We start from the raw sequence: 24,673 nt of genomic DNA on the forward strand, positions 1-24,673 counted from the left end.
GGAGGGAAGAATTCTTGTTATTTCTGACGCTGACCTCCTGCCATGTCCTGGCGGCTCCGGCATCCTGTCTTGCTTGCTCTCTTTGGGCCTCCTGACAATGCCAGTTGTGTTTTGGCCTTGTTTCTCCCTCATGGTAGTTTATAAGCTGCTCAAAGAGGACCTGATTTTGAATTCAATGAAGGTTAGTGGGCACTTGGGCGGGTTTGTCACTCTGGCTGCTAGGAAGGAATCCCAAAGGGACTTTCACGTAGCCTGTCTCCCCGACTCCACCATCAGTCGAGGCCAAGAAAACAGGGCTTACATGGCCACACTCAAGCCTCCGCAGCGTGCTAATGAATGAGTTTATTTATTAGTGAGCTGGCACACTGACCCCTTCCTGGGGCTGTATGCATGGCTATCTCCACCTGGTTTCCTAAACTCCCTCCCCACCAAGCCTATCCTTTATGTGGGGAGCATGGGGGCCAGACGACAGTCTGTGGGCAGACAGACAAGTGGGGCGAGGCATTTCCTGAAGCCATCTCACCTGACAGAGAACCTCCTCCAAGAGCTACACCTGGCCTGCGGCCTGCCTGTCAGATCCACTGTAAAGAACAAGCTCCTGGGTAGCAGGTACCAATGTGCGGAGGTTATGCAATGTTGGTAAAATGATGCTGCCTAGGCCTTTCCTTTGGGCAAAAAGCTACATGTGTGGGTGTTTGAACAGAGCGACTCTGGCTGGGGGAGACAGAGGGAGGATGTGCACATGGCCAGGGCTCACCATATATAGCAGGTCTGGAGCTGCTGGAATCCAGCATGAGCTCGAAAGCCCTACAGCTACATCAAAACTGCTGTGGTGGTTTTAAAGAGCCCTCTTGCAAAGGCCGGGAGTGCCTGCCAGGGCAGTTCTCTGGCTGGACTGAGACGAACTAGTCTGTTTTCCAACCCGTTCCACCTCCACACTTTACTTCTTTCTCTTCTTTCCCAGAGGCTTCTTCCCTTAGGCTTATAAAAATTTTCCAGTATTCCCCCATCTTAAAATAAAAAACAAATAACAAAATGCTTCCCCTCTTCATCCTGCTTTCTCCCTCTAGTGACCATCCTCATTTCTTTCTCACTTGGAACATCTTACAATTAATTTTTCCTCTCCTAATAATTTCTCAAGACTCCATGTCCTTCAGGTCTAGACCCCAGAAGGCTCCTTGACTATTCCAAGCTGCCCCATGGCCCCAAGCTCCCATAAGATCGGTGTGTCTATCAACAAACAGATCCTATCAAACACAGCACCTGGCACCCTATACAATTCCCAGGTTTACTTGTTGCCACTCCCAGGACACAGAGAGTGAGTGCTAAGAAACACAGTTTCAGAGAGTTGGTGGTCAGTGATGTGCAGCTCAAATTCAGGACAAGAGACTCCCATCCCATGACTACCAAAAGGGGACACGCAGACAGGAAGCATAGTGTTGCACAAAGAGCAATTCACACAGTCAGTTTTGGATTTGAGTCTCAAATCTTCCATTACTGATAAAGAAGCCTGTGACAAATCCTTTAAAATGGCCAGAATCATCTCCCCATTTGTAAAAAGAGGAAGCTGGAGTGCTCTGAGTTTCTATGGAACTACATAAGAGTCCCCTACCACTGGGCATGTGGCGAACACCTGAAGTGAGCAGACCGGTCCTTTTATCTATTCACACACTGTGGATGAGCATAAAACCTCATCTGTGAAAAGGGCTCTCCTGGTAAGATGACTGAAAACAATGAGGCCCTTCTGCCTGCAGTGGCTTTTCATTCACTCTTTGACTTGCTAACTTCCACTCCTCATTCAGGTGTCAGTTTAAATGCCATCTCTTCAACAAAGCCCTCCCTGAGTGACCCACCCACCTCCAACTAAATTCTGGACCCCGCTTCTTCCACAGAGCCCTGTCGCTGACTCCCACAGCATCCATCCCAGTTCTATTTTATTAATGATTTGTTTAACGTGTCTCTCCCGCACCCTTAGCCCCATGAGGGCAGGGAACAAATCTGCTGCATATAGTAGGTTCAATCAGAAAATAAATGCTGTAATTTTACGGATTTATGTTTAAGAACAAGCAGGTATTGGGACTTCCCTGGTGGTCCAGTGGTTAAGACTCTGCGCTTCCAATGCAGGGAGTATAATAGGTACAAGCCTTGGCTAAGGAACTATCGCACATGTCATGTAGTCAAAAAAATAAATAAAATTAAAATAAATAATAAAAGAATAGTTTTAAAAAACTTATTTGATATAAGCAAATACTTATATCAGTTATTAATAGTATTAGTCAAGTCACTCAGTCGTGTCCAACTCTGGGACCCTAGAATTCTCTAGGCCAGAATACTGGAGTGGGTAGCCTTTCCCTTCTCCAGGGGATCTTCCCAACCCAGGGATCAAACCCAGGTTTCCTGCACTGCAGGCAGATTCTTTACCCACTGAGCCACAAAGGAAGCCAAAGAATACTGGAGTGGGTAGCCTATCCCTTCTCCAGCGCATTTTCCGAACCCAGGAATTGAACCCAGGTCTCTCCTGCACTGAAGGTGGATTCTTTACCAACTGAGCTATTGGGGAAACCCCTATAAATAATATTAATTAATATTAAATATTACTAGTACTAATTAGTAATAATTATTTAATTAGCTACTTTGATAGTTTCAGTTACCACTGAGGAAAGGAACTTAACACTCCGAGTTAGTCAGATCCATATTTGAATTTCCTCTCTACCATGTACTAATTAGTTCTATGGGCAAGCTCTCTGACTTTTCTGTCTCTGAGCCCTCATATGTAATAGGAATAAAGTAGTTATAAAAATTTGTGAGATAATATATGTAAATAAATTTTAAAATAATACTGTAAAGGACCTAATAGTTACTATATCTATGATATACCTGACTTTGATAATTTTAAAAAATACAATCTGTATTTTCCTCTCCACCCCACCTCCATCCTAGGCATATTCTAATTTTATTTGTTTCACTTCTTTTTTTGTTTTGGCTTGCAGGATCTTAGTTCCCTGACCAGGGATTGAACTGGGGCCCCCTGCAGTGGAAGGTTGGAGTCCTAACCATTGAACCATCAGAGAATTCCCCATTTCCTTTTCTAAAAGAAACTTCTGTATCTATGGAGTACTAGTACTCCATAGTACTAGTACTATGTAGTAGTACTAGTACTAGTAGTACATGACAAATGTTAAAATCAGGGTCTCTACAAATCTATTAATACTTTGAACACTAAGATGAATTCCATCTATATACATCTCACCACCCAGGGAAACTTATGTAGGAGCAGAGCTTTGTCTCTCTCATATGACCAACAGGCAGTGGCCAGGACCCTTCCAATTGCCATAGGAGCCAAGAGAGATTTCGGGCCATAGATTATTTAATCAACATTTATCAATGTGAACTCAAGTAAGATATGGGACTGAGGGAAAAAAGTATCTCATTTTTCCAAAAGAATAATAAAAATAATTATTGCTCTCAATAAATTCACCAAACACGAAGAAGATAGATAATATATGATAAAATTAAAAAATGTCATGTGATAAGTGCTAAAATAGAGGTGTCCAAAAGACTAAGGGAACTCAGAAGAGGAACTAACTCTGCCTTTGAAGGGAAGGGAAGGCTTCAAAGAAGAGATGATATCTGAGTTGGCTATTGAATGAAAAACAGGAGTTTGTCAGGTGGAGAGGAAGGAGAAGGGCTTTCTAGGCAGAGGTTTGTGCAGAAGACTTGATATTTCTATCATACATAAACATTTCTATTTATTTTTTCTTGCAGGGGAGGGAGTGTGGTGGTAGTGGTACCTAGAATGGCACCAGGTTGAGTGTGGTAAAGGTAGCATATTTGGTGGAATATGAATGCCATGCTAGGAAACACACTGTATCCTGAGAACAACAGAAAATACTAAGGAGGGTGTGTGTGTGTGTGTGTGTGTGTGTGTGTGTATGAGAATTCAATCTGTGTTGAGAAGATCTATGGCACAGGAAGAGGGAAGTTGAAGTCCAAATACCTGTTGCTTGTAATTCAGTGAAATCAATTAGTGGATGATATCTTACATTTCTGTTTTAAATGAATTCAAATGAAATAGAAAATATCAGAGATTATTTCATACTGTAAGGATAAGTTCTATAAAATTTTTGCATCATATATCTGTTTGTTCTGGACTGCAAGGTAAAATACATTTGTTACTATGGGTCATGGTCAAAAGAGGTTGAGATGAGTGACTGGTGCCTGACCAGATAAAGGGAATGAGGGAAAAGCTGGCCTTCTAGGTTTCTGGTGTGGGTACCTGAATGGATCTCAACACCACTGCCCCAGACAGGGAACAGAGGAGGAATCCTGTTTTCATCAGGTCCATGTGGAGATGCTAGAAAGCCCCCACAGCAACCTCTATCAGGATTTTTTCAGCAGCTGTAGTGAATACTAACCTTGTTCAGCAAAGACAAAGGACACATAGCCACCACAGCTGCACGTTCACAAGAAAACACAACTGATAAGGGCCGTCTGGGAACTGAAGGGTTCCCAGCCCTAATCCCAATACACACAAAAATTGGGGACCTAGAGAAAGCAGCGGAGAAGGCGATGGCACCCCACTCCAGTACTCTTGCCTGGCAAATCCCACGGACAGAGGAGCCTGGTAGGCTGCAGTCCATGGGGTTGCTAGGAGTTGGACACAACTGAGCGACTTCACTTTCACTTTTCCCTTTCATGCATTGGAGAAGGAAATGGCAACCCACTCCAGTATTCTTGCTTGGAGGATCCCAGAGAAGGCGGAGCCTGGTGGGCTGCCGTCTATGGGATTGCACAGTCGGACACGACTAAAGCGACTTAGCATAGCATAGCATAGTACAGAGAAAGCAGAATGGATAAGGGGGACATCAACACCTCCTCTGGGGAACTAACAGGCTATGAGAAATCCTGTCCCTATTCTGAGATCCAACAGGGCATCATCACCCTGGGGTACTTAAGCGAGAGTATTCTTGTGTTTGGGGGGGCTTTTTCAGAAGTGGGGAATTCTTTCTGTTTTTATGACTGCTTTCTAAGCCTCCCCACTTCTTTCTCCCTCATAGTACCACTCACAGGAGGCATTTGAACCCCACCCACTCGCGGCAAGTCCACTGAGCCTGGTAACGTTGGACTTGGTGAGCCCTTAGTTAACCTCCTAGAGTTTCAAGCTAGGAGAACAGGACTAGAAGAACACAGCTTTCCCCCAGTCCTGGGGTGAATCCCTTACTTCCTCTAAGAACCCTAACCCCTAGAAGAGAGTTTCCCTAACTCTTCTTGGAGGATCATGGCACACTGGATCCTAAACTACTCTTCTGCTGACCCTTTTCCACTACGTTCCTAGATGCTACAGACAACGTGGCTGCCCTCAAATACTCCACGTTCTTGTACATGTTCTATGTCTTGCCCCTAATACTCCCGCAACTTCGAGTGCCTTCCTTTCTATGACAGAAATGCTACTCACCCTTCATGGTACATCTCATATGTCACCTCTACCACACAGCAACTCTTTATCCAATACCCTCCCCATCCACTAAAGTTGGACTCAGTCACACCTTCGTGTCCTTTCGCAGTACCTGTGTGTGCCTTGGGCACAGCACTTCTTTCACTGTCATCCATTACAGGCAATTGTACTGGGTCTGCTTTCCACTCAACTAAGTTTCTTGAAGGTACACACCATGTCACATCCTTCTCTCCAGTGCCTGCCAGTCCTTAACACAGAGTCTGCTGATTCAAACTGAAAAGCTACTGATTCATCTCACCAATGCTGCAGACCATGAGAACCAAGGACGAAGGATGGAAGAGAGGCCAAGTGTAGACAAGCCTCCCTCCCTCTACTTACCTGGCGATGGTACTCCCCACGCCTCTGAGAAATTAAGCCAATCTCAGCAAGGGGGACTCAGCAGGCACATTTGGAAATCATGGCCAACTTGAAAGAACTACAAGTAGTTTACAAGGTTGCCCCAGCTGCTATTAGTCAGGTACTGACCTTGGGATGTGGTCACAAGGATTATATTTTTTATTCTGCCATCCACTCCCTCTAACATGCTGATACCTCTGGCTATTGGGCAAGAAAGAGTCTTTCATACTGGCTTTGAATATTATCTTTGAGCTCCTCTGGGAACAGCCTAGCCTCCTCTCAACCGTTCCACCTTTGCAGTGGGTAATTCCCCAGGGCCACCTCTGCAGTGCCCTCCTCTTGAAAAAGTAGTTTTCCTCTCAGTACATCTAGCTTCCCCGCCGAACTTCTCCTAACCTTCACCACTCAGACCGAAGGTAGTTTGCCTTTGCAGCTACCTGACTAAGACACAGCACATTTCAAAAGCCAGGTAAGGGTTTTGAGAGTTGCTGCCTCCTCTGTGATCCCACAGGCACTACTTACTCAGATTTATTATAGAACTTGGCCATTCCGATTTATAACCAACTATTACGCATGTCTTATCTCCCTCACTAGACTGGGAGCTTCCTGACATAGCTTATTGACTGCCCAGGACACAGTGTACACTCAATAAACTACCGGTTTAGGAAAAAACAACATAAACTGCCACCTTAGACCCCTGAGCCAATCTCACTGACTATGCGAGTTCAGAAGAAATATTTCAGAGGTGATCAAAACCAAAAAGTCTTTATATAGCAGTCAGTCCTGTGATGCAAAGCTCAGCCTCAAACAAGGGTCCTTTTGACAAGGCAACCATTCCCCACGTTCCTCAGATGCTCACTATGGTCAAAGCAGTAAACTTAGTTCTCCAGAATTTACTTTCCCAAGATCTGGCAGTTCAATAAATACATTCCCCAGCCCCCACTTCCAACGCCTCTCCTATATCCTTCTGACCTTTAATACTGTGTAACATTAGATGAAAAATTGATTTTTTTTGGCTACGTAATTTGCAGCTGAAGAAAAAATATACTGTTTAAGGTGTTAAATATTTTTACATGCAACAAACCTGGCATGAATCTAACCTGTATGCACATTTTAGAGGTACAGGCGTAAATGTCAGTGCTATAATTTGTTATAGGTTTCTGATGACCAGCAATGAAAATGACCACGGATGCTCACAATTCAAACCACTTTTACGTAAATGTGAACTTTCCTAAAACAGCCAAGGGAAAGAACTTTCCACCCAAGCCCATAGGGTCTCTTAGAGATACTGATAGCATTGTTCACTGGATTAGGTGTTCTTTGAGAAACTCCTACAAATATTAGTTTCTTTCTGGGACTATGCTTTGACCTTTAATAAAAAATGTGCCATAAGACACCAGTTTTTAAAATGAAAGGAACAGTTTTTAATGCCTGAACAACTGCCATTTCATATAATCAGCTCTACTGAAGGCTATACCTTAACAAGTCAGCAGTGTTAAAAATATATATATAGTGACTTCACTTAAATTTCTCACTTACCAGACATGAAGCAGAGTTATAAGAAACCATGAATTGAATGTATCAGGCATCTGACACCCTAGAAAATAATAATGAAGTATAAATATGTGAGGGTTTAGAAGAGGAATATGGATTCTATTTGAAATATTGGTAGGGATTTGTTCAATCAAAATATATGGCAGTCACAGCGCTCTCTGAGAGAAGGCCAATGGAACCACAAGGCAAGCCTACGGGTTGAAAGAACATTGAATGCAGTCAGACAACTAGGCCTCCAGTTCCAGCCCCATCACCACCCTGCTGTGTGGCCTTTGGAAAATCACTTCTCTGGGCCTCAGTTTTCTCACTTTGTGTCGTGTGGCCTGGACAATCTGTAATTCCTTCTAACTTCCACATGAGTCAATGTTATTTTCCCTTCCTGGTCTCCAATTCTTTTGGAAAGCTAGGCAGACACCACTTGCTACCCCCACTTAAGTATAGGCTTTTTTTTTTTTAACGTATTTTTTAAAAAAACGTGTTAATTTATTTGGCTTCCTTGCATCATAGGTGCAGCACATGGGATCTCCCTTCCATCATTCAGTATCTTTCATTGTGGCACGCAGGCTCTCTAGCTGTGTGAGGGCTCAACAGTTGCAGTACGTGGGCTTAGTTAAGCACCTCAGCATGTGGGATCTTCATTCCCCAACCAGGGTTCAAACCCACATCCCCTGCACTGCAAGGTGGATTCTTAACCACTGGACCACTAGGGAAGTCCTATGTATAAGGTTTTTTTTTTACTTGAGCTCTGCCAAGAAATTAAGTTCTTCTTGTATCCTTTTCCTGTTTTATTTCTTTAAGGTAACCTAATGTGCTACAAACATGAGTATGCTAAATGATGCAACCAAAATAAATGACTGGGAGAAAGAGGGACAGCTCTAGGGAACTGCAGTTGAATAGAAAGCAGATGATATCTAACAAAACACTGTCACCACCCCCAAGAATGATAACCCAGGCAGGACTTCTCCTTGGTTTAAGATACCAAAAATCAGGTCAGTGCTTAGATATCCAAGCCTCTCAATTCTCGGATCCTTAAGAAATGCCTCTGGCTTGGTGAAGGGTCCCCCACTGAATATGCCCTCCTTATTACATGACGGGGAGAAATGGTGGAGCAAGAAAACAAAAAGAGAATCAGTGGGAATCTGATTCTGTCCCTTGGATTAATGACTCAAGAAAGAAATTAGTATCTTCTGCTCTTCAGCAAACAATGAAGTATACTATGAACTAAATGATCACAAACAGGGGCCACTAAGATAGAAAACACAGAGCAGGACCCTTGCTCTGTTAGTGAGGCACACTAACAACATCAAGAATAATAAAGAGCTATAATTCATTTTGGGCTTACTATGTATGTGCCAGACTCAATGAAAGGTACATGCATTAGCTCAATGAACCCTTCCAACATTCCTATGAGGTAGGTATTGATATTATCCCCATTTGACAGGTGAGAAAACTGACAGAGAGATCATGACAACTGCCCAAGGTCACACAGCTGTGAAATCAGACATCTGGGATCAAATTTAGATCTGCTTAATTCCATATACTATGGCCTAATCACTAACGGCCTAATATTAGGATCAGAAACTAACATTCACTAAAGGTTCAAACTTCCTGCCAAGTCCACTGTTAGTCATGTCAGTATATTATCTCACTTAATCCTCACTTTAACCCTGAAGGAAGGCATTAGAAGCCTCATTCTCGAGATGAGGAAATGGGCTCCAAAGAGCTAAGGAACTTGTGGGCAGCCACAATATTAACAAGCTAGTGGCTAGGATAGCGTTTAAGTCCAGGTCTGTCACAAACTGACACCAAAATACTCTGGTGAGCTTACTGGGAGGTGCCCAGGAGCTGTCAAGTGGACTTCCTCTTGGAGCCCGGCAGGAGGGAGGTGAAGGCTGGCCTGGCTAGTCATTCAGCTATTAAGACACATGCCATCTGAGAGTGGGCCAACCATCCTCCACCTAGAACAAGAATAGCCATGAGAAACTCTCGAGCCCGGATCTGAAGTTGGGTCTTTTTTGGATGCTAGAACAAAACATTAAAAAGAAAAGTTTTCTTGGAAGTCTGTCTTTCAATCTGGAAAATGAAATTTGGCTGCTTCTAAAGGACAATCTGTTCAATTGCTACCTCTACATCAAAGCTTCTCAGCAGCCACCAGGAGCCTTTCCAATTTTCTCAAAGAGGGAATCAGTTCTTGAGCTGGAAAGCGCAGACAGACAGACAGGCCAGCAACTGGACCTGGGTCACAATTTTCCCTCTGGGGGACAGCTCAGAGCTGAGGATGGGAAAAGAGCTGGCATATGACTGACTCCCTCTACCCACTGGGGTCAGAACAGAAAAGCACGGGCTAAAGCCCTGAAAAACAAGACCACTGAAAGTTTGTGAACAACTCAACAAACAGCAGATTCTTTAGCTTTATGAAATGTCTTTAAACACTTCAAAGTTAAAACCTGCTATAGGTCCTCCCATGATCACAAGGTATTCCCATAATCACATTTAGCTCCAGTACACATTCAGTGCACTATTATGTGAAGCTAGATACTTTCTTCCTCAACATCAGTTGAGTAAAATTAAATTAATTCATTACTGCTATGAGGCAGCAGTGCTAACATAGTTGCATGTTTTATGAAGACACTGGGGTCAGACATCCTGATTCAAAACCTTAACTCCACTTCTTTCTTGCTATGTGACTCTGGGCAAAGTTACCTGTCAGTATCTGTTTTCTTCTCTATAAAAATGGGAGAATAAGAGAACTTACCTTAAGAGGGTTTTTGTGAGGAATAAATGAGATAAGGCCTATAGAACATTTAACAAAGTGGTTAATGTTTAATAGGTACTCAATAAACACTCACTTTTGTGAACGTTTTTTGAATTTTGTGAATTCACCAGAGTTCCCTGGTGGCTCAGTTGGTAAGGAATCCACCTGCACTGAGGGAAACCTAGTTTCAATCCCTGGGGAGGGAAGATCACCGGAGGAGGGCATGGCAACCCACTCTAGTATTCTTGCCTGGAGAATCCCCATGGACAGAGGAGCCTGATGGGCTACATCCATGGGGTCGCAAAGAGTCAGACACAACTGAGCAACTAAGCACAGCACACAAACATTCACTATTGTTTTTTAGTGAATTGTTTAAACAGTAGTGTTTAAACTATCTTTGAAAAAACTCATTCAGATTTCATCTATTGATGATGAACCTCAATCTTTTTTTCTTCAAGTGTTAAAAAAATACATCATAAACTTATACAAACTTGATATATTTGATAGCTGAGTATTAGTAGCAGAAAGAGATGAAGGTAGAACCTCAATTTTATTAACTCAAAATTGACTCATTAAGTCTCCTCTCCAAGGTATGAGAGCTCTTAGGGCTAAAAACAAAGCAGTTTGCAGACAACAGTGTGGTTTTAGGCACAAGCTTCACTGACTGGCTGACCACCTCTGCCCCAAAAGAGCTCTTTATAATGGAACTGATCTCCAAAACACCAGTTAGCAAACACTGCGTGCTCACAGAGGGTACACTCGTTTATGCCACAGTGACATCCTCAGAACATCTTGGAAACAACAGTGGACTATTAAGGTATCTCCCCCGTCAGAATCCTCAGCATCTAGGTCTCTAGATCAAGACCTCTGAACACTTTGGCTCTGACATGACAGAGTATTTGTAGCTTTGGCATTTTATGAGGACTTGTCCCAGAGGCTGACAGGCATACGTTTACTAAGTAAAGAACTCAACCTTCATGACATACAACTGGCCTCACTTTTGTTGGAAGAGTGAGAATGACACCTACCACTACCTAAGGCTCTCTATCCTTTTAAAAAGCTACTGAATTCACAGGACTCTAAAAGTAAAGCCCTAAAATACCAAAAATCCAAGGCAGCAATAGCCACTTTACAGATGTAATCTTGGGAAGCAATACACACACACACACACACACAAACACACACACACTCTCTTCTTTTACCCCAAACTTGTCTGGCCTACTCTTTAGAATCCAAAATGCAAGAAAGTCAGTCTCATTACTTTATAGATACTCTTTGTCTGCCTCTAAGTGGTACTTTTCAGATTTTCTCCCTTTGTATTCACTGGCCACAATTTGGAACCACTTTGGTTTGATTCTGAAATTTAATCTAACCGCAAATGACAAAGAAGGACCACAATGGGGCATAATACAAATGAACGTAAGTCTGAAAGGTAATTCTCAAAGTGAGTCTCAGAAAACCTGAAATAACAGTGCTATCACTGAAAAATGTACTGCCTCCCCAGGTAACTACTTCAAAGGGTAAGGTTAGAACAAAGCTCACTGAGGTGTACACATTTTAATAATATATAAACAGCAGTTCCCCAAATTAATAGAACACATCATAGAGGTAGTTCTCAATTAAAAATTATAAAATACAAAGAATTATAAAACACAAAATGTTAAAATGGACTATAATTCTATCTTGCAATTGTATTCATTCACAGGCAATAGGTTATAGCAGAAAAATTCCTGGATTTTAAGCCAGATGACATAGGATCAAGGCTTGAGTAGTAAGCAACTTTGGGTAAATCACTTAGCCTCTTTAAGTTTCAATTGTTTCTGAAAATAAAACAAAAATTAAAATAAGAATATAAGCCCTCCAGTCTTCCAAGGTTTTATAACTCCAAAAGGAAACAAATGTAAAAGCATGTAAGTGTGAATTATTAAAATGTAATGGATACTCATTTTAATTAACTTTTATTTTTATAAGTAGTCTACAACAGATTATAAATTGAAACATGATACATTAAGTATGTAATAACAGTCTCATTACTTAATATTATATTAACTCAAGAATATTTAATAAGGATTAGCTAAACAAAGACAGCTAGTAAACATCCTTTCAAAATAATTTTAAGTTTATGAGATATTTAATATTAAATAGATGTCTAGGAGGAAGTTTTAAAAAGATCTAAAGAAAAATACTTTAGCACACAGACCTAAACTACTTAAGAAAAATCCAGCTTCTAAAATTAATAGTTTCTTCATCATGTAGAGAAAGAATATTTTATTTCAGACTAATTTCTCCTAAAATAAAAAATTGCTAGAGGTGAAAAAGCAGCAGGAAGGTTTTCTTTCTTCACTATGAGTAAATAGGAAATGGAAGGCAGATACTAAATTAGGATTACAACTCAGCATAGTATTTTAAGTTTCTAATACAATATCAATCTGCTGAAAGTAAATCAACAAAACAACTTGCACCTAATTTTAAAAAATAGTAAATAAAGCTGCATCTCTTTCTTCATTGTTGTTAACATAATTAAATATTAATTATTTGCTGTCCATAAAAAATATGAAGAACATATAGTTAAGTGTTTGTTGCTTTGAGGATAATGGCTATTACCACAAGAGGTTCACAGCACACATTTCCTTCCAAAATCTGTAGAACTGGAAACAGTTGAAACTTTCCCAATGACTTTATAAGTATCTGCTTTAAATGACTTGTTTATAACAACAATTTACAGCATCAAAATGATTTTTGTATTGATACAATCAACTGCTAGTGATGATCATCTAAACCAGAAAAACTTACAGAAAGTAATTTATCAATGGGATAAAAATCATAAAATTATACGTAACTTTTGACCCAACAGTCCTTTTACAGAAAGAAGAAAAATCATGACGCATATTCCAGGATTAACTAAAACAATTATAAACTAGAAATAAAAGAGGAATCACTGGCTAAAAGTTCATGTCAAAATTGCTACGTAAAACATCCAGAATGTAAAACGGTATGTTTACTCTGAATACTCTTATGTAAAACATGCATATGTGGACAAAGGGGATGATAATGTTGAAGTACTGGACAAATTTTTACTTTTTTTTTTCCCCAAATGCTTTATTTTTCCCAAATAAAACATCTTATTTATAAGGTTCTTTTGGCCTCTGTTTATTTGATTAGGAGAAAAATAGGAAGCTTTTATTATATATCCTGTGCAAGAAAAACTGTTTCACTAGTACCTTAAAAAAGAGCACTATCTGACCAAGACACAAACACAAAAATGAACAGTAGATTCATTTTCCTTTTCAGAACTTTCAAAAACAGTAACTTACTTAGAAAGAATTCCTCGAAGTCAGTTTTCTCCACACAGCTGGTATACATGCGCAGGGCTGCAATCTTAATTTTCTAGACAAAGAGAATAAAACAAACTCAAGACATGACCAAGTGAATGCTCTGGTACCATCAGATGTGGGTCACAGAATTTTATACATTTTCAACTAGAAGGATGGGTCCAAACCTGTCTCTAGGCAAATTTAATCGCTAAACAATACAGGTAGCTTTATTTTATTAAATCAAGACATTCAGACCTCAAAAAATCCTAGATTTTATGATTTTAGCATCAAAATGTCAAAAAGCTTTTTCTAATATTTAGAGGAAATATATCCTTTAATTCAAACCCATTTTACCACATTTGAGCCTCTAAACCATAGTTCAGAACCATCCATATTAACTCTTTATAATCTGAAACCCTTTATATTAAAAAGAAAATTACCCATTCTCCTGACCAAAATCAAGCAAAACCCTCAATCATTTGATCACCCCTCAGAAGCACTATTATCTATTCCATAAGTCTTTTTTTTCCCCTGAAGAGAGGGGGTCATTTTTTCCTGTATTTTCCCTAGTTTTATAGTTTGCTGATCCTAACAGAATACTATGTTTATAAATTTGTTGGATCATGGAGAAAGCAAGGGAATTCCAGAAAAACATTTACTCCTGCTTCATTGACTGCACTAAAGCCTCTGACTGTGTGGATCACACAAATTGTGAGAAATTCTTAAAGAGATGGGAGTACCAGACTATCTTACCTGTCTCCTGAGAAATCTGTATGCAGGTCAAGAAGCAATAGTTATAACCAGACATGGAACAAGAGTGGGAAAGGAGTACATCAAGGCTGTATACTGTCACCCTGCTTATTTAACTTCTATGCTGGGCTGGATGAATCACCAGCTGGAATTAAGATTAAGATATCAACAACCTCATATATGCAGATGATACCACCGTAATGGTAGAAAGTGAAGAGGAACTAAACAGCCTCTTGATGAGGGTGAAAGAGGAGAGTGAAAAAGCCGGCTTGAAACTCAACTTTCAAAAAACTAAGATCATGGCATCTGGTTCCATCACTTCATGACAAATAGAAGGGGAAAAAGTGGAAGCAGTGACAGATTTTATTTTCTTGGGCTCCAAAAGCACTGTGGATGGTGACTGCAGTCGCGAAATTAAAAGACACTTGCTCCCTGGAAGGAAAGTTATGACAAACCTAGACAGCATATTAAAAAGCAGAGACATCACTTTGCCGACAAAGGTCCATAGAGTCAAAGATATGGGGAGCAGTCAAGTATGGGTGTGAGAGTTGAACCATAAAGAAGGCTGAGTGCTGAAGAACTGTGGTGCTAGAGAAGACTCTTGAGAGTCCCTTGGACAGCAAGAAGATCAAACCAGTCAACCCTAAAGAAAATCAACACTGAATATTCATTGGAAGGACTGTTACTGAAGCTAAAGCTGAAGCTCCAATGCCCTTGCCACGTGATGCAAACAGCTGACTCATTGGAAAACACCCTGATACTGGGAAAGACTGAAGGCAAAAGGAGAAGGGGGCGACAGAGAATGAGACAGTTAGATAGTATTACTGACTCAACAGACATGAATTTGAGCAAACTCCAGGAGATAGTGGAGGACAGAGGAGTCTTATGTGCTACAGTCCATGGGGTCACAAAGAGTTGGACAAAACTTAGCAACTGAACAACAACAATAACCACAGCATAAATGAGTTTTTAATGAATATAAAATATAGTAAAAGGATCAACTGTTTACTATTCCCCAAAACACTAAGAATTCTCATAGAATCTTAATCTGAGTGATTTTAATTTATTCATGAGCTGTATACTGAAGATTTGTATATTTTACTGTATGTACATTATATTTTCAAAAACATAAATCTAAAAATGAAAAGTAAATTTTTATGAACTGTAGGTCTGAAGACCAACTCAGTGCTAAAGGAACAAGAATTTCTAAGGACTTTCAAAATATTTCCTTAAGGATACAATTAGTGTATCAACAAAAGACTTGTAGAAGCTTATTTTTCTTTAAAATGACAGAGAAAATTACTCAAATATGCACAGACTAAATATATATATATATATATATATATGCAAATGATGTAGCAACTGAGGAAAAACCAACCTAGAATTTTAGCAGAGCAGTTTTGTTATTAAGGTTCAACGTCACCAAGGATATACTATATCCACTACTACATAATATTCATATCTCAGTTTCTCATGGGCAGAAATACCTATTATAAAATAAAGTATTATGTCTTTGATTGCAATTAAGATTTGTTATTTGCTAATTTGAAATGTTATATTTTCAATGTTTTTTAGCCTAAAGTTCATATGGGGGAAAACAAAACAACATATAACCAATGGAAATTAGGTACATTTTTATGGGCAATAAATCAGTGTTAGAAGCCCACATTTAAACAAAACTCCAAGGGAAGAGCAATTTAAACTTAAAAGCAAGCAGAATGATACATAAAGATAAGAGCAGAAATTAATGAAACTGAAAACAAAAATAATACAGAAAATCACAGGCCAAAGCTGATTCTTTGAAAACATCAATAAAATTGACAAGGAATAAAAAGAAAAAACAGGGACTTCCCTGATGGTCTAGTAGTTAAGACTCTGAGCTCCCAATGCAGGGGACCTGGGTTCAATCCCTAACAGGGCACTAGATCCCACATCCGCAACTAAGAGTTTGCCTGCTGCGACTAGAAGATCTTGCATGCTGCAGCTAAGATCAGAGATCCCTTGTGCTGCAACTAAGACCCAATAAATAGATAAATACATATTTTTCTAAAAATAAAAGAAAGAAAAAACAGAGAAGACATGAGTTACCAGTATCGGAAATCAGAGAATAGAGGGAACATCACTATATATCCTAAAGATGGTAATAGGATAATATTATGAACAACTTTAAGTAAATAAACGTCATTATTTTAGATGAAGTGGACAAACTCACTGAAAGATACAAGCTACCAAAGCTCACAAGAATAAATAAATAACATGAATAGTCGTATCTCTGTTTTTTGGCCACTACATGTAGCATGCGAGATCTTATTTCCCCAACAGGGAACCCCGAGCTCCTTGCAGTGGAAGCATGGAGTCTTAAACACTGGACCACCAAGGAAGTCTTCCTACCTCTATTTTAAAAACTGGATTTGTTGTTAAGAATCTTCCCAGAAAGCTCCAGGCTTGAGGGCATCACTAGAGAATTCTATCAAATATCTAAAGAAATGATGTCAAATCTACATAAACTCTTGCAGGAAAAAAGCAAGGAATACATCCCAGCTCATTCTATGATCCAACATTACCCTGGTATCAAAACCAAAGACATCAAAAAACAAACAAACAAACAAAAAACCCTAAGATATCGGAAGAAAACAAAACAGTAAAACCATAGTCTTCATGAACACAGATCCAAAACTCCTTAACAAAATACTAACAAATCAAATCCATCAGTATTTTTAAAGGAGAACATATGATCAACTGGAATTTATCCCAGGAATTTCAAGTTAATTCGACATTCACAAATCAGTGTAATTCACCATATCAGCAACCTAAAAAAGCAGCATGTTTCACTTTTTAACACCTACAGGTTGGGGGAGTATTTTATATAGAAGCACTGGTCTGTACCATTGCCAAACTAATGATATCCTAATGATACCATTATCCAAATGACTTGGCCTTGACAGGCCTATTATTATCCTTGAAACAGAGTGTTTAGGACATCTGTAGGCTCTTCATTTCAGTCAACAAATAATTTATTGAGCGCCTAATTCAGTGCCTAACACTAATTTGGACACTAGGAAATACAGCAATAAACAAAGCAGTTAAAAACTCCTTTCATGGAACTTAAGGCCTAGTTTAACTATCATGACACTTTAAAAATTTTTCTTTTTTATTTTAGGCCTCACCTTGTGGCATACGCCCCCTGCATTGGGAGCAAAGACTCTTAACCAGTGGATGGGTGCCCAGGGAAGTCCCAACACAGTTATAATTTCAAGTAAAATTCCTAATGGCCTATGTCAAAATTTTTTTTAAATCTGCAGTTTCCTTTCAATTCTTATATACAGTCTTCTGGTTCATAATTAATGACTTTGCCTAAGGAAAGGCACACTTGCCTGCAAGGCCCCACATCATTCCTTGAGAAAGAGGTTTTTCCCCACCACACGTTCATGAAGCAAGCATTCATTACAAATAATGAAGACCTCACTAGATTGGCCAGTGTATTTATACAGTGCTCATACTGTGGCAATGAGGAGCATTTTATAGTTCCTCACTTTTCCTGCAGCAAAGCCAAGCCTTTATACTTGGGTGAGCCATTTTCCTGGACAAATCTCTAAAGCAAGTCCCTTAAGACCATCACACAGGGACTGGAAATAACAACTCGGGGAAAGAACCTCTTCAAGACTCATGTGTGAATATAAGTTAAGGAAGTAGGTGGACTAAATTTCCATCCAGTCAATACAAATTGTTCTGGTCCTCGGATGACTTCATGTTTATTTCATTCTAACTTTGGAAGACTCCATCAGTCTAACTGACTAAAACACAAGCACCTAAGACAGTTTTGGGAAATGAAAATCAGCTTTCCCAATAACTGATGCCGTTTGTACCATCCTACAAGATGAAAAACGAATCTAGTAAAAGGCTTGCACTCACAGCTATGTGAGTTGGAAGGGGCTTTGAAGTCATTTGAACTTTCTCTTCTGTACTGGAATTCCTTCTCCAGCATTCTTGATTCATGGTCAACTATCTGGGCCCCTGTTCAAACAAGCCCAATGACCTTGTGAGGCTACCTAGTCCACTGGAGGACAATTCTTGTTAGATTTTTGTTATACTGAACATAAATCTGCTTCATGTAACATTCATTAAACATGATCTGCACACTGGAACACCTCAGAGTAAGTCTCTCCTTTTTTTTTTAGTATATTTATTTATGTATTTAGGAGAAGGCAATGGCAACCCACAGCAGTACTCTTGGAAAATCCCATGGACAGAGGAGCCTGGTAGGCTGCAGTCCATGGGGTCGCAAAGAGTCAGACACGACTGAGCAACTTCACTTTCACTTTTCACTTTCTTGCACTGGAGAAGGAAATGGAAACCCACTCCAGTGTTCTTGCCTAGAGAATCCCAGGGACGGGGGAGCCTGGTGGGCTGCCGTCTATGGGGCCGCACAGAGTCGGACACGACTGGAGTGAGTTAGCAGCAGCAGCATTTATGTATCTGGCTGCACCGGATCCTAGCTATAGCAAACGGGATCTTCAGTTGTGACACTTGAATTCCTAGTCATGCCATGTGGGATCCAGTTCCCTGACCAGGGACTGAACCCAGGCGCCCTGCACTGGGAGCAGAGAGTCCCAACCACTGGACCACAAGGGAAGTCCCTCTCCTTTTTTTTTTACATTTCTTCCTCAAATATCTGAGAAGAACCATTAGTCTCCTCTTTCCAGGGAGAGCATCCCTATTTCCTTCAACCACTCTTCATTCAAGTTTCTGAAGGCTTCACAAGGCTCACTGCCCATTTCTGAATGCATTCCAGTTTGTCAGTGTCCTTCAGAACAGGAATAACTTTTGGCTTAATGCTAATCTGGAAACTGCCTATTCAATGACATGTGGCTAAATCTGTTAAATGTTATCCTTATCTTAACCTGATACTGTTCCATAAAGATAATGAAAAAAAATGGTTATTTCACGATAGTCAAATAGGTAAGGAAAAGCCACATTTAAATTCCTGAATACGCATCTAGGAAAAAAATGGAACCACACTCGAAAACATTACATAAAAAGATGGAGGAAAGATGGCTGACAATGCTGATGTGGAGAGACAAGCAGACATTTTATTCCCTAATGAAAGACATGTGAAAAGACAAAATTCAAAGATTCTTGCCAGTGCAACCCCAATACAAGTGTCTGCCACAGACTTCTGAGTCAACATTTGCTGAAAAAGGCTCTTTCAAAATGGAAAGCTGTACCTACATTTTCCCACCCAAATTATACTAGAATGTCATACTTTGATGTTTTGATGTCACAAAAATGAAGGTTATATGGCAACAGATGCTGCCACATCACAAAAGATTTTTTAAATGCAATTAGAGACTTAGTTGAGGTCACAAGGGAACCAAGAAAAATTAGAGACTAACTTAAACTAAAACAGTGAAGAAATTTTCCTGATGATTTAGTAATCCTCCAAATGGTAGCCAACTTTCCCTCTGGAATCATAAAAATACAGACGAGACAAAGCATATGGAAGCAACCAAGTGGAACTCAACCATCAAGAAATTAATAAAACAGTCAATTTTTTTCTCTTCTCTTTTTTTCTTTCTGCTCTTATTTCCCTTTTAATTTCTTACTTTCAAACAAAACACTTAAGCTTTTAAATCCAAATGCTAGGATTGCAAATCTTTTTTTTAATAGAAGAAAAGATCCTGCTTAATATTACCAAATATACCAATGACTATCATTTGTCAAGGAATTATGATGTAAAAAGAGATAACTTTAAAGAGCATAAATAGTATTTCATTAATGATTAAGAAGGCACTTCATAACCTTAGGGTCTCAAGAACATTATTATAACCGAGTATATGTGTCTTATCTTCTATACTTTTCAAAGCCCGTTATAGACAAAATGCTGGTAGAATCACTGTTTAATTTATGTAAAAGGGAGGGTATAGAAAAAAGCCTGTATGTGTTGCAGTTAGAACTGTTAGGAAGACAGCCAGATGTTTTAAGAGAAAACTAAAAGTAGAGTCCACAATAAAATTGAAGTTCTATAATAATTTGACTACAACTTGTTAAAATGGTGTAAGTGAAATAATTTAGTCATTCTGAGGAAAGCTATGGTGTTTTCTAGAAAAGTCTTCTCTACTGCTTTGTATTGGTTTGCTTTGATTATGACTTATGACTATAACTTATGACTGATCAGGCTCATCCAACATTCTAGCAACCTTGAAAAGTATTAAAAGGTACTTTTGCCATAACTGTAGAAAGAAATGGAGAAGGCAATGGCACCCCACTCCAGCACTTTTGCCTGGAAAATCCCATGGACAGAGAAGCCTGGTAGGCTGCAGTCCATGGGGTCGCTAGAGTCAGACACGACTGAGCGACTTCACTTTCTTTCACTTTCCACTTTCATGCATTGGAGAAGGAAATGGCAGCCCACTCCAGTGTTCTTGCCTGGAGAATCCCAGGGACGGGGAGCCTTGCTGGGCTGCCGTCTATGGGGTCGCACAGAGTCGGACACAACTGAAGCGACTTAGCAGCAGCAGCAGTAGAAAGAAACAGTAGTACTAGAAGATAACTGGGCTGAGAAAAATCCAGTGACTTGTATTTTATTACTTTAATTGGTTAGAGCATTTCTATAAAAGTCCAGAGGCAGCAGCACCTGATGCAAAGAGGACATTCACTCATTTATAGCAAGTACTATATAACAGATACTGTGCGAGGCCAAGATCTCATGAGGAATGACACAGCAGACAGCCCTCCATAATATGAATTATAATAAATCACAGAATTTTAAAAATGCTCATTAACAAAATTTTAGAGAAAATCACTACCATGACATACAGAAAATCACTTATGAATCATAGAAAGTAATGTTTCCTTAAGAACACTGCCCATCAGAACATTTGGCCCATCTAACTTCTTAGAACTTATCTATATGGCATTCACGTGGCAAAGATCTGGAAAGACCAGTCTTATTCGATTGCCTGCTACTGAGATACTTCTAAGGAATCAAGTTAAGGGAGTAGAGGCAGTCTTTCAGCCCTACATGCTGTATAGACCTGACTTAGAATGGGAGACAAGGGGATACAACATGTTTTAAAGCTCTCAAAATAATACATTCATTTCACAAAAAGCAAAGCAGAAGCTTTAAAAAAAAAAAAATCTTCTGCAAGGAGAAGAAAGCATAAAGCTCAAAAAGAAAAATGAGAAAAACTTAGACTTTACCCATTTACTGTATTTCAGAGGTCCTGTGAATCCCATGGCTTCTATTATCTTTGTGAAAGCACCAACCTTCTCCTCAACAGGCTGTGGTGAATCCTTGGTAGAAGAAAGCTATTTAATAAAAAAGAAGAAATCAAAAATCAGTTGCAAGAAAAATTTCTTAAAAGAATGCTTTTATTTCTCGTTAGGTCTAAGGGGAATTTTTATTGGTTAGCTTTTTTTCACCCAGAATTTTTAATTCTCATTTTTCTGGGTACTTCTTCACTCAGTACAAACATATCTGGAATCCTAATCGATGTCCTCCAAATTCCAAAGCAAACATACCCACCCCATTTAAGTTCTATAGAAAAGAGTATTTTAAAAAAGAAATCTTGACTGCCCCCCAACTCCCAAAGAACAATTCTGAGAAGAGGAATGTTCTATGTTTATTGACATTATAGGAAAAGGAAAGAAAAATATTATCTGAAAGCAGAAAAAATCATAGATATAATCAACCAAAGCAAGCACTGAAAACATGTTTTTAAATTCCTGTATTTTTAGTATAACAAATTTTATTAAAGACTATAGATACATTTGTCTAGTCAAGGCTATGGTTTTTCCTGTGGTCATGTATGGATGTGAGAGTTGGACTGTGAAGAAGGCTGAGCACCAAAGAATTGATGTTTTTGAACTGTGGTGTTGGAGAAGACTCTTGAGAGTCCCTTGGACTGCAAGGAGATCCAACCAATCCATTCTGAAGGAGATCAGCCCTGGGATTTCTTTGGAAGGAATGATGCTAAAGCTGAAACTCCAGTACTTTGGCCACCTCGTGCGAAGAGTAGACTCACTGGAAAAGACTCTGATGCTGGGAGGGATTGGGGGCAGGAGGAGAAGGGGACGACAGAGGATGAGATGGCTGGATGGCATCACTGACTCGATGGACGTGAGTCTGAGTGAACTCCAGGAGTTGGTGATGGACAGGGAGGCCTGGTGTGCTGCGATTCATGGGGTCGCAAAGAGTCGGACACAACTGAGCGACTGATCTGATCTGATAGATACATTTTGTAGTTCACAGAAAAACTCCATGGAAAACCTTTCTAATGCTAAGCCTCTCTAAATGAAGCCAGGCTATCTAACTAATAAGAAATTGTCCAGAAGTTAAATATTACTTTATTAAAAAAAAAAAAAAAAAAACCTATGAATTTTCCTCTCAAGTGCTTTTTAAGCTAGAGAGTATAATGGAAGAAATACAAGACATGGGATCAGAAGCCTTAGGTTCCAATATTCAGTTGGTCTGTCTCCTCCCATCCTTGTGACCCTAGGCAAGTTACTTTACTTCCCTAAACTTCATCATCTGCATTCAATAAAATTTCTTGCCTCATCCAGGTAACAATTTTGCTGAATTTCAAATAAGAATACTTGTGTGAAAGCATGCCACAGACATAGAAAGAACTCATTAAGTCTCACCTTACTCGTGGTATGATACTTCCTCCTCAGCTCAATGTCTACTCCAGGAATTTGTACTGATCCACCACATGCTAGGGCCTGGCTCATCTGGAGTCCCGGGAGATATGAGGGAAAAAAAAAAAACCAGATGTAAGCAACACTGAGCACACACTTAGAAGGTTATTGTGAGCAGAGATACTTCAAAGTAAAAAATATAGAATCTTTCCAACCTTCCTTAACCCAGTTCCTAATGGTTATCTGGTACATACTCAACAACATCTGATGAATACCTGAATAAATTAAAGAATATAAAATACCTTTCACAAAATGCTATGCTATGCTATGCTAAGCCACTTAAGTCGTGTCCGACTCTGTGCGACCCTATAGACGGCAGCCCACCAGGCTCCCCCGTCCCTGGGATTCTCCAGGAAAGAACACTGGAGTGGGTTGCCATTTCCTTCTCCAATGCATGAAAGGGAAAGTGAAAGCGAAGTCGCTCAGTCGTATCCGACTCTTAGCAACCCCATGGACTGCAGGCTACCAGACTCCTCCATCCATGGGATTTTCCAGACAAGAGTACTGGAGTGGGGTGCCATTGCCTTCTCCTTCACAAAATATGTACACAATAAGTAGTAGAAGTTTTCATCATCATTGTCAACATCACTGTTGTGCAGATCAGAATTGTCTTCCTTCTACATTTGTACTGCATTTGAAAGCACTTTGGCAATATAACAGCCACTGAAAGTGAAAGTCGCTCAGTCCTGTCTGACTCTTGGTGACCCCACAGCCTATACAGGCCATGGAATTTTCCAGGCCAGAATACTCGAGAGGCCTTTCCCTTCTCCAGGGGATCTTCCCAAACCCAGGGATTGAACCCAGGTCTCCTGCATTGGAGGTGGATTCTTTACCAGCTGAGCCAGAAGGGAAGCCCAAGAATACACGAGCGGGTAGCCTATCCCTTCTCCAGCAGGAATTCCCAACCCAGGATCGAACCAGGGTCTCCTGCATTGCAGGCGGATCCTTTACCAACTGAGCTATCAGGGAAGCCATTATCTACAACTATTATGTGCCAGGCACTATGTAAGTGCCTTACGATGAATGTGCCTTGTATATAAGTGCCTTATGGAATCCTCACCATAATCCTACCAATATTGGTAATGTTATAATCAAGACCAATAAATATAATTTTGAAAATAAATTCCTATGGAAAAAATAATATGCAAGCAATCCTCCTTCTACCATTATTCACAAGAGTGAAAACTGGGGAATAAGTCCAATGAGAAATGAGGTGGTTAACTAAATTAAGGTTCAGTCACTCAATGGGAAATCAAATTATCAGATTTTTACTAGGCTTTATTTCTAAAGGCAGTTTTAGGCTCCCACCAAAGTACAGACAGCTCCCACATACCCCTTCCCACACATTTACAATATCTGCCACTATCAACATCCCTCAATACAGTGGTACATTTGTTACAATGGATGAACCTACACTGATACAACATTATCACCTAAAATCCACAGTTTACAAGAGATTATTATTTAGCAACATGAAAACACATTTATGCATAAAATTATAGGTAGATACACAAATGCATATGTGCAAGTCTAAAACTGGAACCTATTATACAGAGTGAAGTAAGCCAGAAAGAAAAACACCAATACAGTATACTAACGCATATATATGGAATTTAGAAAGATGGTAACAATAACCCTGTGTACGAGACAGCAGAAGAGACACTGATGTATAGATCAGTCTTATGGACTCTGTGGGAGAGGGAGAGGGTGGGGAGATTTGGGAGAATAGCATTGAAACATGTATAATACCAC

The 24,673-nt window shown here is 39.8% G+C and overlaps 1 protein-coding gene across 1 annotated transcript in view; it reads right to left on the reverse strand.

Annotated features, from left to right (window-relative positions):
- Positions 1–24,673, reverse strand: part of LOC104999345 (ubiquinol-cytochrome-c reductase complex assembly factor 1) — a 94,717-nt gene that overhangs the window by 48,743 nt on the left and 21,301 nt on the right. Inside the window, exons 3-6 of the mRNA XM_010854903.1 lie at positions 22,868–22,954; positions 21,425–21,532; positions 13,475–13,547; positions 7,391–7,448 (exon numbers count right to left, since the gene is read on the reverse strand). Coding sequence (XP_010853205.1) covers positions 7,391–7,448; positions 13,475–13,547; positions 21,425–21,532; positions 22,868–22,954 — 326 coding nt within the window. The remainder of the gene's footprint in view (positions 1–7,390; positions 7,449–13,474; positions 13,548–21,424; positions 21,533–22,867; positions 22,955–24,673) is intronic.

Source organism: Bison bison, unplaced genomic scaffold, assembly GCF_000754665.1.
Source record: "Bison bison bison isolate TAMUID 2011002044 unplaced genomic scaffold, Bison_UMD1.0 scf7180017864352, whole genome shotgun sequence".
Classification (NCBI taxonomy): domain Eukaryota; kingdom Metazoa; phylum Chordata; class Mammalia; order Artiodactyla; family Bovidae; genus Bison; species Bison bison.